At 39.3% G+C, this 12,704-nt stretch overlaps 1 protein-coding gene across 1 annotated transcript; it reads left to right on the top strand.

Annotated features, from left to right (window-relative positions):
* The first annotated feature begins 1,403 nt into the window (after positions 1 to 1,403).
* On the top strand, positions 1,404 to 6,074 carry LOC145785879 (uncharacterized). The gene is made up of 3 exons (XM_082597582.1): positions 1,404 to 1,970; positions 2,148 to 2,753; positions 5,655 to 6,074. Exons 1-3 carry the CDS (start codon positions 1,752 to 1,754, stop codon positions 6,072 to 6,074), a joined length of 1,245 nt encoding a protein of 414 aa, XP_082453708.1. The 5' UTR covers positions 1,404 to 1,751.
* The last annotated feature ends 6,630 nt before the right edge of the window (positions 6,075 to 12,704 follow it).

Genomic DNA, 12,704 nt, shown 5'->3' on the forward strand with positions numbered 1-12,704 from the left:
CAGCTACAATTATAAAGTCTCTGACCTGGCTATGTTTATTGTGTTCTTCTCGCCGTGTCAATTATTTTGTACTCGTGCGTCGTTGATCAAAATAAAACAGTTCATCATCGCCGCATTTTTCCGACGCCGCATCGCACTGAATCGAGGCCGCCGAAAGTAGGAAGGCCCTGTGCGTTGAAATGACGTCATCACAGCCGGTTACAAGCGCGCCGTTCTGCACGACTGCAGTTGCGGTTCTTTGAAAAGAAACAGATGCGATTTACAGCTGGTTAGGTTAGGGAGGCAAGATTAGACTAGCTTTTTTGGTTTTTGTGTTGTGAAACTGAGAGTTCCTTTGAAAGGAGTTTAATGCATAACCATAGAGCATTTAAATAAAGCATGTCTTTAGCACCTGGTGAATTTAAGCTTTGCAGCAACAAGCTGAAGCACAGTCTGCTGATTAGCTACACAGGCCTACTGGTAGATAGATGAAAAGTTTATGTGAAATTAACAATTTAAACTCATATAATGCATTGTAATCAAGTTAGATGTTGCAGAACCAGGTTTTTGCTTATTGAAAGCTCATCAGTGCAACTATAAACAGTTCCAAAACTTTGTTTTGGCATAGACAGTCTAAAACATTCCACTCTGCATGAAGGAGTACTGTAGTCCCATAAACCAGAAATAAATTTAAAATAGAATTTTCTTCAATCCAATATCCAAACTCTTTCCATGACTGATATAACCCAGCCCCTAACAATTGGCTATACAGCCAACATGTGTGAGAGCTAGGCAGGGCACAGATACAAACAGGAAGCACCAATGGAAGGTAAAATTGACATAATGTGACACATAGGCTAATAGCTGCAAAACAAAGTTATACAGTGGCGATAACTGTGGTGTCCGTACCATAAAAGCTAAACAGTAAAAGCTATATATAAAAAAAAGCTCTATTTCAACTGATTTCATTTTATGTGATTAAAAATAAAGGTTTTGGCCAGACTATGGAGATATGAAATGTTGTCTTTTGACTATTTTCACAATTTATTACTTGACATGGGCTCCTGTTGTGAGGGAACGAGGTTCAAGAAAGTATTTAAGTTTAACTTTTGCAGTGAGCTAAATTCATGATCTAAGGTTGACCACTGTTCTAAGAGAAAATCAGTTATGGTAATTCAAACTATGCTCTATTACAGCATCATTCTGAATCCATTGTCCAAAGAATATATATATTTCTGTGAATTTTCAATCTTTGCACAGTGCTTTCCATAATGTTGTTTGTGTGCCCAACTGCAAGGGAAATTACAGAAATGGTCCAAAAGTAACTGTTTTCCAATTTCCCCAAGATGATAATTTAAAGAAGTGGATACATGCTATCAAAAGAAAAGATTTCACTCCATTGCAAGCCAGCTGTTATAGTCGTCATCTACGTTGAATATATGTAACTCGTGACCAGCGTCACTACATAATCACAGTTCAGCGTTTTCTGGTACAGACGTTGGAATTGATTACTACCGCACTGCGCGTGTAATCAATTGAGCGTTCTGTACCACGTTCCTTAGTTGATTGTTTTGCGTTTCTTTCTTACTATATATTGCGTTGATTTTATGCACTGAATCAGTAAGTAACAAGAGGTAAATGGTTTTCTCACTTGGTTGGCTATCGCTACAATTATTATTGTTTATTTTATATTAAACGTCTGGAAATACAACAGACATTTAACTGGCGTCGTCGGCAGGATCTTTACAGAATTTCTACAGGATTTTAGAAACATGGAGAAACTGATCGAAGTCCTGCAACAACAAATTGCCAACCAAGAACGCCAGACGAAGGAGCAAATTGCCAGACAAGAAGAACGTCACCGAGAACAAGAACAACGTCACCAAGAACAAGAACAACGTCACCAAGATCAGACGAAACTACTCATGGAGCAACTACGAGAAATGCGAGCCCAAACTTCAAGACCACAACCAACAACAATACAACAGCAGGTATCTTTACCTAAGTTCGTAACGTTCGATGCCACCACTGAACTGTGGGCAGACTATTGGAAGAGGTTTAACACCTTTGTAGCAGCACATTCAGTCGCACAAGACAAAATGCCGCAGGTTTTTCTCACCAATCAATCACCTACAATCTACAAAATGTTAACAAATTTGGCTGCGCAGGAAACAAACCCAAAAGAAGTCAACGATCTCACCATGACGGAAATTACAAATTACATGGCTCAACAATTCGACCCAAAACGCTTCATCGTGAGGGAGCGATTCCGTTTCTGGAGCGAAATGAAGCGCAAGCCCGGTGAAACAGCTCAAGAACTAGCCATCCGCATACGCCAGGCAGCTGCCACCTGTGACTTCTCGTCCATTTCAAATCCATTGGACGAAGCTTTACGTACTCGTTTTATTTGTTCAATAGGTAACGAGGCGGTGCTTAAGGCGTTATTCAAAATCAGAGCTGATGAACTTACTTTCAAACGTGCGGTGGAGGTTGCATCAGAAACCGAAGAGGCAGCCAAGGTGGCCAAAGAAACTGTTTACGGCACTCCACCAGTACCAGTTGCGAAAGTAAGGACCATCAGTAAACCTCCAAAAACTAGGCAACTTACAGGTACTTTCTTTTCTTCTAAAAATAAAGAATGCTATCGCTGTGGTAATTCCAACCACAACGCCAATGACTGTAGGTTTAAGAAAGCCACTTGCCATTTCTGCAATATTACGGGACACTTACAGAGTGTTTGTCGAAAGAAAGCTAGACAGTTCAAACCTTCTAAGGTAAATTGTATCGAGGAAATTAACATGCTTTCTAGTTCTTGCAGAAAACCTCGAAATTCAAAGTTGGAAGTACCGATCTCCATTAATTCGGTAACCACACACTTAGAACTGGACACTGCTACAAATGGAAATTTCCTTTCCAACGACGTCTGGACTCGGGTAGGCGCACCTCAATTGCAAGCACCAGTGTCGCAGTTCCAGTCTGCTACCAAGCATCTAGTACCAATCACGGGTTCTTTCACGGCCCAGGTAACTTGTCCTTCCACGGGAAGGTCAGATAATATTCCTTTTGTAGTCACGACAGTCAAAGGACTGAACTTGCTAGGTCGTGATGCAATTTCGTCTTTAGGAATTTCTATCGATAAATTCCTTCTGTCTAACTGTTCTACTTTACAGAGCATCCAGTCATGCGACAAGCCTGATAAGAGTCTGGAGAAGGCATGCTCCCTCTTATGTGACGAGTTCAAAGATGTTTTTAAGCCTGAACTCGGGTGCTTACGAGATTATGAACTAGACATAGATTTTAAGTCTGATGCTAAACCTGTTTTTCTCAAACCTAGGCCTGTACCTTTCGCGCTAAAGGAGGACTTAGCACAAGCCTATGATTCGGGCATTGCACGTGGTGTATGGACACCAGTTCAGTTTTGCGATTGGGGCACACCGGTTGTTCCAGTCCGTAAGCCTTCAAACTCTTCAGAAGCGAAGGCCAAGTTACGCATATGTGGCGATTATTCAGTCACGGTGAACCCTTCCCTGGAGACCCATCGTCACCCGTTACCCTTACCAGAAGACTTAATACAAAAGTTGGGTGGTGGGTACGGTTTCAGCAAGATAGACTTGGCTGATGCCTACAATCAGATTCGACTTGGTCCTGACAGTCGAAAACGACTCGCATTAAGCACTCACCGTGGCGTACTTTTACAAAATGTTTTACCTTTTGGCATATCTTCTGCTCCAGGTTATTTTCAGAAGATCATGGACGACCTTACAGCCGACCTTCCAGGGGTCGCAGTCTACCTAGACGACATTCTTGTCAGTGGCACTACTGCTGAGGAGCATCTCCAGAATCTTAGACGGCTCCTCGATCGACTTCACTCAAAAGGCCTGAGGTGTAGGAAAGACAAGTGTAAGTTTGCACAACCTCAGGTAGAGTATCTCGGACACATTTTGTCCAGGCAGGGCATCTCCAAAGGTCCCAAGGTAAACGCCGTACTGGAGATGTCTGCCCCCACTGACGTATCTTCTCTTCGTTCGTTTTTAGGTTCCTTACAATTTTATTCGAAGTTTCTACCGTTGAACGCTTCTACTGTAGCAGAACCACTATACCATCTCACGAAAAAGGACATTCCTTGGAGATGGGGAAAACAAGAGGAAAACTCTTTTGCTCAGCTGAAGCATTATCTATCTACTGATGAGCTTCTTACACATTTCAATGCGTCACTTCCGGTAGGTATCGCATGTGATGCTTCTAGTGTGGGCATCGGTGCTACTTTGTTTCACCGTTACCCAGATGGCACAGAACGGCCTATAGCAAACGTTTCAAAGATATTAACAGCTTCGCAGAGAAACTATAGTCAAATTCAAAAAGAGGCTTTGTCGATAATTTTTGCGCTAAAGAAATTCTATCAATATCTTTTTGGTAGATCATTCATTTTGGTCACAGATCATAAACCATTGCTTAGTCTTTTTGGCCCGACTAAATCGACACCTTCTTTGGCAGCAAATCGTTTGGCTCGTTGGGCACTCTTTTTGTCGCAATTTACATACACTATTGAGTACAGGAAGACGAAGGATCATCAAAACGCTGATGCTTTGAGTCGCTTACCAGCAGGAGGGGATAAAGTCTTCGACGAAGAGGAAAGTGCGGATGACATTGATATCGTCTGCGCTATCGATGCTTTGGATTTACAGGTCCAGACCCCAAATGCTGCCTCACTGCGTAAAGAATCTTCTAAAGATCCTACCATTTCCACGGTAATGCGTTTCATTCATGAAGGATGGCCGGCCAAGTCTTCTCCACAAGACCCGGTCGAACCGTTTCGTAAGTACGCAGACTCTCTTTCTACTTGTTACGGATGTCTACTTTACGGTTCCAGAGTGGTCATCCCGTCCAAACTTCGTCCTTCCGTCCTTCAATTGCTTCATGAAGGACATTTCGGCATTGAGAGAATGAAGCAGAGTAAGCATTTCCTAAATACAAATTTGAAACACAATATGTACTGTGAAATCTTCAAGTATTTTTTATAGTACTGGTAATGGCATTTTTATTTCTCTGTAAACCTTGTGCCTAAACATTTTTAAGGAATGAGACTTTGCAAATATTGGAAACATAATGTGTTCAACTAATCAGATTGCAGTTAAATTATTTTGTGCCAGCTCATTTAATTTTAAGTGAATTTTTTTCAGCTTTAACTTGTAAAACTTAAAAATCAAAAGTTTTTGTCATGCAATTTAACCATGTTTTGTAAAATTTTCTGAAGACCTAGAGAAAACTATTTTGACAAAAAGCAGTAGGCCTGCCGGTACTTAAAAATATTCCAGATTTCAAATTATAGCCTACCATAATGACTGATGGTAATTGCAGTGGTCACTAGTTACGGTGCTTAGTTATCATCTAAAAGCTAAGAAACTTTCTCTTTATAAATTTTACGTTTGATAATTATAGATGCACAGTGTCTCGCTAATGTGTGTATTGTCGTAAACTTGTTTTACTGTTTTGCCCATGAGGTCCTGATATACAAGTGATGTAACACTAATTTCATGCTTGCAACTTTGGACCTTATTGACAAATGCTCAAAGGTCTAATCTGTAAAGGGTAAGGGTATAATAGTTAAATCAGTAAATTATTCAGTCACTGTTTTCAAATATGTTTTATTTAATTGTTTGTACATGTTTGTTTAGGTATGTGAAGTGCTTTTCCTGCCTCATGAAATTTTGCGTGAATCATCTGCATTTGATGAAAAAACGGGAAGAGTTTTGTCATATTCTTTAAAGGTGCCAAAACTATTAACTGAAGCAATACCAACAGTATTTCCGAATTGTCCCAAGTATTTATCATCAACTTCTGTGACACCACGCCCAAGCAAAGATGAACTGATGGAAAAGAAAGAACAAAGTAATCTTGCTACGGCTTTGCAACGAAGCAGAGCAGAGTTTCAAAACCAGGAACAAAAGGATAGATGCCAGTCCACAAATGACATAATGGAAAAGTTGATGTTGTTTATGTTTGTTTATGTTGCCATACGCATTAGAATTTACCTGTTGCAGCGCTCTGACACAAAGCAAGGTGAGAGGAAAAAATGTCACCCTACAATCAGCTGATATATACATAGAAGTGTAATTGGTATTACAGCACTTTGTTGATTGATAAATATGCTGGTAGATGTCGCATAGTTACAATTTTTTTTGTCAAACCTACCCTTGTAAGCATCCCTTGTATGTAATCGTTTGATCATTTCTAGATGTACAGCAAAGGTTGCAACATTTTGATGACAGCCAGTCATTTTTATATTGTTTTACTGTTGTGCGGCAATAACTTTGTGTAATGTGCGCTTTAGTAATTTTATTTTGTTTTCAAGTTACGTTTAAAGTTTGAATGATTGCCCAAACAATTCGTTTAGAAGAAATACATTTTGACACATCATGACAGCGAAACTTCAGAACTGGAGATTTTTGGTTTGCTTTTCTTCTGTTGTTTTGTTATCTTTACTGTATATGCTGTAGTCCACTGCATTACTCTAACCTTTAAGTAGTATACAGTACATATAAGCACTCCTTGTTCTTTCCCATTAAAATAAACCATCTTTTACTACATTAAACTTGGACTTTCTAATACAGCAGGATTTGGTAGCAGTAGAATGCATGTAAAAGATAGGAATTTTGTGGGGACCAAGAAAAATCGTCGATATCATTACAGAAACTGAACAGCCGGCAGCCTCAAGCTAAACCAAAGAGCCACATTAAAGAACCATTCACTGACTTCAACACCATTCGTCATAGCACATGACTAGGGAACTGTGTTCCGAAAGCTAGTCCAATTCGATGTGAAGAAATTCGATATTGCCAAAACGAACTCGCAGCATCAGGCTATAACAGATCGTTAGAATCTACACTGTGGTCTGTGAAGTAAGCAACGATCATGCTGCTAAAAGCGAAACTCAATCAATTACATTACATTGTAGTTGAAAGTGCGCTGAAAAACAGATCAAGCGAGACAAAAATACAAGCCTGCGATGAAAGCGCTTATTTGGCAGCGCCGATATAATTAATTGTAACCGCTCGTGATGACGTCGGCAGAAAACCGCCGCGATGCAACAGGCCTTCCTACTTTCGGTGGCCTCGACTGAATCGATAAACAATTCTACTTTCGCTGCAGCGAATTCGTTGCGATCAAAAGGACTATTACGAAGTAGATCGTTAAAGCGGTTTCAATTATCCGATTTCATATGCATTTTGAAACCGGTTAGACTCTACAACCGGTTATTCTATATTCGGTATTCTATTTTGCCCATCCCTAACCGTAGCCCTACTTAATCTGTTACGGGTGCAACCTAGTTCGTACCTTAAACTATTCGTACAGTCAGTTCATACCCTGAAAAGATCGAGAGAAAAAATTAAAAAAAGCCGAAGTCGCTGATCGCAGTTTAATAGCACATAGTCGAAGTCGCTGATTGGAGTTTCCCCAAACAATTTAAAACAAACTCGAGGGTTAGGGTTAGCGGAAACTGCGGAAAAATGTTTGCGGAAACTGCGATCAGCGAGGGTTAGAGCATAGATTACTCTATGGCAGAGGTCGGCAACCTTTAGCATTAAAAGAGCCAATGTTACCAAGTTTCTTCAAATTAAGACATATTCGGAGCCATAACATGTAACTGTCGAGTTGGCCACTAAAACCAAAGGTAATTATAGCCTATGACTTCATGTAGAATTTCTTTCAATTTTTGCTTTGTACATGCGAATATTCTAGAATTTCAACAAACAAAGCCTGACTATTAAACACAACACTTTTTAGTAGGCTACCTACGGCACAGTATTGGGTAAAAACATACATTTTCAAATAATCATTTATTTCACCCAGCTAATGCGATATTTGCTCCTGAATTTCACTGCACAGCACATCTACATTAGCTTGATAAGATGACACTTTGAGTTTCGTCTGGGACTGCAAGCTCTCATCTGTTAGGCGTGAGCGTTGTTCATTTTTTAAGTAATTCATGACCGAAAAACTTTGTTTGCATAAATATGTTGATCCAAATATCGACAGAACTCCAAATGCATATTTTTTCATGTTCATGTAAGAGTCAGGTATGGCATTCCACGTATCGAACACGAGCTTGTCTGGTTTTTGAAGCTTTTCAAGGTCACTCCATTTGTGGTTGTGACGAAGCATGGCCTTCTGGCGAGCAAGATCTTCAAGGTCAGCTCTCAAGCTTCGGAACTTAGATACCTACACATCCTTGTCAGCTATGTCGGCCAGTTCAAGTTCAAGACTAGATTGACTTACAGCTGTGAATGCAGTCATATTCAGCAGAAATGGATCGATTTCCAGAGGGGTAATAGGGAAGGATAACATGTCTTTTTCCTTCCTAAAATCACAGAATCGTTGTTGAAACACAGTTTGCATATCGATGATAGCTGGCTGAAAGTAAACAAAATTTAACTGGTTGTGTGCTTCTTTGAACTCTTTTAGAAAGGGAAAGTGAAGTAGTGTACCTCTTTGTAAATCTCTGGCAAACACTGTCATCTTGCGTTCAAAAGCCAAAACCTCCTCCAGCATCTGCAGGGTTGTGCTACCTTTTCCTTGCAAGCTTTTGTTCAACGTGTTGAGGTGCGATGTCATATCCACCATGAAATGCAACTTTTCTACCCAATCTGGCTGATCCAATCCAGGAAATGAGAGCCCTTTGATCACGGATATATTTACTCAGCGGATATGAAAGCTTATCTTTTTCCGCACCGGATAAAAACAACTGTGGGGCTACTGTGATTTGCCGCGTGTTTCAAATACAAAACGAAAAGCGAAAAAAAAAATGTAGAAATACTTGAAAGAACCTTTGAGAATAACAACTGAATAGCGTGGAAATTTAGTCTAGAGTTATAAGACAGTTATCTTCTTTGGGTACCAGAATGGTGTATACGTGTTGTGTTCCTCAGTGTAATACGGGTTATCGATCCAATAAGAATGATGGAGAGAAGTGTATGATCTTTCAATTTCCCAAGGATCCTGAGATGCGTCAAACTTGGATAAATGCCATTCCACGTAAAAATTTAAATGTTACTGATTCTTGTAGAATATGCGCCAAACACTTTTGCGAAGACGATTTTGAAAAATGTTCCACTGATAAAAGTAAAAGTCGACAACAACGGAGAGGTTCTGCAGCTCTTAAACAACTTCGATTAAAAGATAGATAGATAGATAGATGTTTATTAGCTGCTGCGAAAAAGATGCACAACAAGTCAAAACACAATGTACGGTACATAGCAAAACTGTTGAAATGATAACAATTAAAAATAAGAAAATGATGAAAGCATCACAACAGCGGGAGGCTGCGAAGTGACCATTCAAGGTCTTCAAGTCAAGCAGCCACCCCTTAACTCATTAATGGTAACTTAATTATAATCGGTTAATTGAGAAAAAGACATAATAATAAATAAATAACATTGAAGCTGTCCAATAGGGTGGAGTGAAAAAAATAAAAATCACTAATTCAAAAAACGTCCCCTCTCAATAGTTGCCTTTGGTCCCAAAACTAAGTTTAAAAGTGGTTTTGGGAAGTTGCCTCGAATACTCAGGTGACAACCTTGACGTAAAGGTCATGCTGGGGTCAAATCCCATAAAAATGCCATCACTCTGTGAGCGGTGATGTTAGAGAGCTAATTTTGATGCCAAAAGAAGCAGAATTTGCATTTTCCTATCTGTCTCAAAAGAAGTTTTTTTCGAAATTTCGCTAGATATATGGTTATTTTCACAAAATGTAATTTTCGGGTGAAATATGAATAACATGTAGCATTATGCACAGTTTAACATCACCATAACATAATCACTCCACAAGAAATCAGCATAATGAGTATGATATATCTCTAACCAATGAAACACACATTTGAGTGGTTTTAGAGCAAGCACAAGCACAGGATGGTAACAACAAACAAATATGAAATTGGGTTTCATAATATTACAATAGCCTAGACGACAGACGTTAAATGCCAGTTTTATGCAGGGGAAAATGGTATGGGCAGGAAGACCTAAGATTGAAATTGCTTTTTGGTATTGTATTGCTTCATCAGTTTTCGTGACCGAATCTTTAGCCTGATCAGACCGTCACGTCTGTTGAAGCCAGCTACTGCTGATGAAGCTTCGGTTACAAGCTTCATGTGGCGCTCCACAGCTTAATTGTGGCATGGGTGGCATAATGAGCTTTTTTTCTCTGATTTTTTCGATGTCGCAGTTACTCAGGTGTGGAATTGCTGGTGGTTCGTTGGTTTGGTCAAAATTTAAGTTCACAAGTTTGTAGTAAGATTTAGCATGAACGTTGATTGCTGGAACATTGAATTTTTTCACATGGACAGAAGCTACGAATTCTTCCCCATCGGATGGCTCGTTTTGGACTGGTGCTGCTTCGCTTTCAGGCACTTCATTTTCGATTAAAAATTGTTCAATGACCTCTCTCAAACTAAGGATTTTGTTCACAGCTAAATGACGAACTGTTTCATCTGCCAACATCCCCAAGAGAATGTTTTCTTGGTGCGCAAAGAGTGCATTTCGCATAAGGACATCCAGTGCAATCTTCTTGACTTTATTGTTCGGAAATTTGACGACTCTTTGTAGCATATTGAAGAAGTTTTTCGGTCTATCTGTGATCGTGTGGTAGTGCTTGATTTCAAACTATGCCGGAAAGTAAACTCTAATGCAAAATTCTGCAATTGTTGTCAATGTTGTGGTTGGTCGTTGTATAGAAACATAGAAACGGAGTATGCGACAGGCCAAGGTCAGCCACCTTGCATGGGAAAGTCCTCCAACTTCGAGAAGCTCGAGATCTTCATCAACAGTGCCCAACATTACGGCCATACAGATTCTGTACCCATAATTTTCGTCATTTAGCTGTGAACAAAATCCTTAGTTTGAGGGGGGTCATTGAACAATTTTCAATCGAAAATGAAGTGCCTGAAAGCGAAGCTGCACCAGTCCAAAATGAGCCATCCGATGGGGAAGAATCCGTAGCTTCTGTCCATGTGAGAAAATTCAATCATGCTAAATCTTACTACAAACTTGTGAACTTAAATTCTGACCAAACCAACGAACCACCAGCAATTCGACACCTAAGTAACTGCAACATCGAAAAAATCAGAGAAGAAAAGCTCATTATTCGCCACCCATGCCACAACTAAGCTGTGGAGCGCCACATAAAGCTTGTAACCAAAGCTTCATTAGCAATAGCTGGCTTCAACAGACGTGACGGTCTGATCAGGCTAAAGATTCGGTCACGAAAACTGATGAAGCAATACAATACCAAAAAGCAATTTCAATCTTAGGTCTTCCTGCCGATACCATTCCCCCCTGCATAAAACTGGCATTTAACGTCTGTCGTCTAGGCTATTGTAATATTATGAAACCCAATTTTATATTTGTTTGTTGTTACCATCCTGTGCTTGTGCTTGCTCTAAAACCACTCAAATGTGTGTTTCATTGGTTAGAGATATATCATACTCATTATGGTGATGTTAAACTGTGCATAATGCTATATGTTATTCATATTTGACCCGAAAATTACATTTTGTGAAAATAACCATATACCTAGCGAAATTTCGAAAAAAACTTCTTTTGAGACAGATAGGAAAGTGCACATTCTGCTTCTTTTGGCATCAAAATTAGCTCTCTAACATCACCGCTCACAGAGTTATGGCATTTTTATGGGATTTGACCCCCTCATGACCTTTGCGTCAAGGTTGTCACCTGAGTATTCGAGGAAACTTCCCAAAACCACTTTTAAACTTAGTTTTGGGACCAAAGGCAATTATTGAGAGGGGACGTTTTTTGAATTAGTGATTTTTATTTTTTTCACTCCACCCTACTGTCCAAGATGATAAGAAATTAAAAAAAAATTCAGGTAGGCCAACGTAGTAGCCTGTGTTACAGTTGCAAGTCAGATTAGTAATTTAGCTTTTGCCTAATATGAGTCCATAATTTTCTTTTTGTACATTCTTTTAAAGGTTGTGAAGGAGGATTTGCGAGTTTCATCTGGTATGTTATTCCAAATTTTAGCGCCAGAGTATTTTATTGAGCGTTGTAGTTTTGTGGTGGTGTATCGATAATAATAGTAATCTAGGTTGGTCGAGTTTCGAGTAGTAAAGTGGTGAATTTCGTTGCATTTTTTAAAGTAGTCTTGAAAAGTGTCGGGTAATGAATTAAAACTAAACTGGTACATGAATTTAGCAATATCAAAGTTGTACAAATCTTTTAACTTTAGGATATTGAGTTGTTTATAAAAGGGTGTTACATGGTCAGCCCATTTGCCTTTTACAACAGCTTTGACTGCCTTATTTTGTAAAACACCAAGCTTTCCAATATGTGTTTTGTATGACGACCCCCAAATTGTCAGTCCGTATATTAGGTAAGGATGCACAAGAGAATAGTAAAGCTGAAGCATAGCTGTGGTTGATAAACAATGTTTTAATTTAGAGAGTATACCAACAGATTTGGAGAGTTTGGAAGATAGAGCATCAATATGAGGAAGAAAAGATAGATTCTTGTCAATTAAGATACCAAGGTATTTAGCAGTGTGAACATTTTTTAGTTGGGTATTGCCGTAAAATACTTCAACATTAGTTGATGTTTGGGTGGTCTTGGGTGCAATTATTAAAAAATTAGACTTAGAGGCATTTATCGTGAGTGAGTTGGCTGTGATCCAACGTTTGATTCCTTTCAGTTCCAGATTAATTAAATTTTGAAGACTT

This window comes from Aplidium turbinatum, chromosome 16 (genome assembly GCF_918807975.1).
Source record: "Aplidium turbinatum chromosome 16, kaAplTurb1.1, whole genome shotgun sequence".
Lineage (NCBI taxonomy): Eukaryota > Metazoa > Chordata > Ascidiacea > Aplousobranchia > Polyclinidae > Aplidium > Aplidium turbinatum.

What these genes read in the sequence shown, in the direction of transcription:
- LOC145785879 (XM_082597582.1), top strand. Translation starts at nt 1,752, where the DNA reads ATGGAGAAACTGATCGAAGTCCTGCAACAACAAATTGCCAACCAAGAA. An exon ending in CAACAACAATACAACAGCAG is followed by an intron (nt 1,971 to 2,147) that starts GTATCTTTACCT and finishes TTGGCTGCGCAG; the next exon opens with GAAACAAACCCAAAAGAAGT. An exon ending in GACAGTTCAAACCTTCTAAG is followed by an intron (nt 2,754 to 5,654) that starts GTAAATTGTATC and finishes ATGTTTGTTTAG; the next exon opens with GTATGTGAAGTGCTTTTCCT.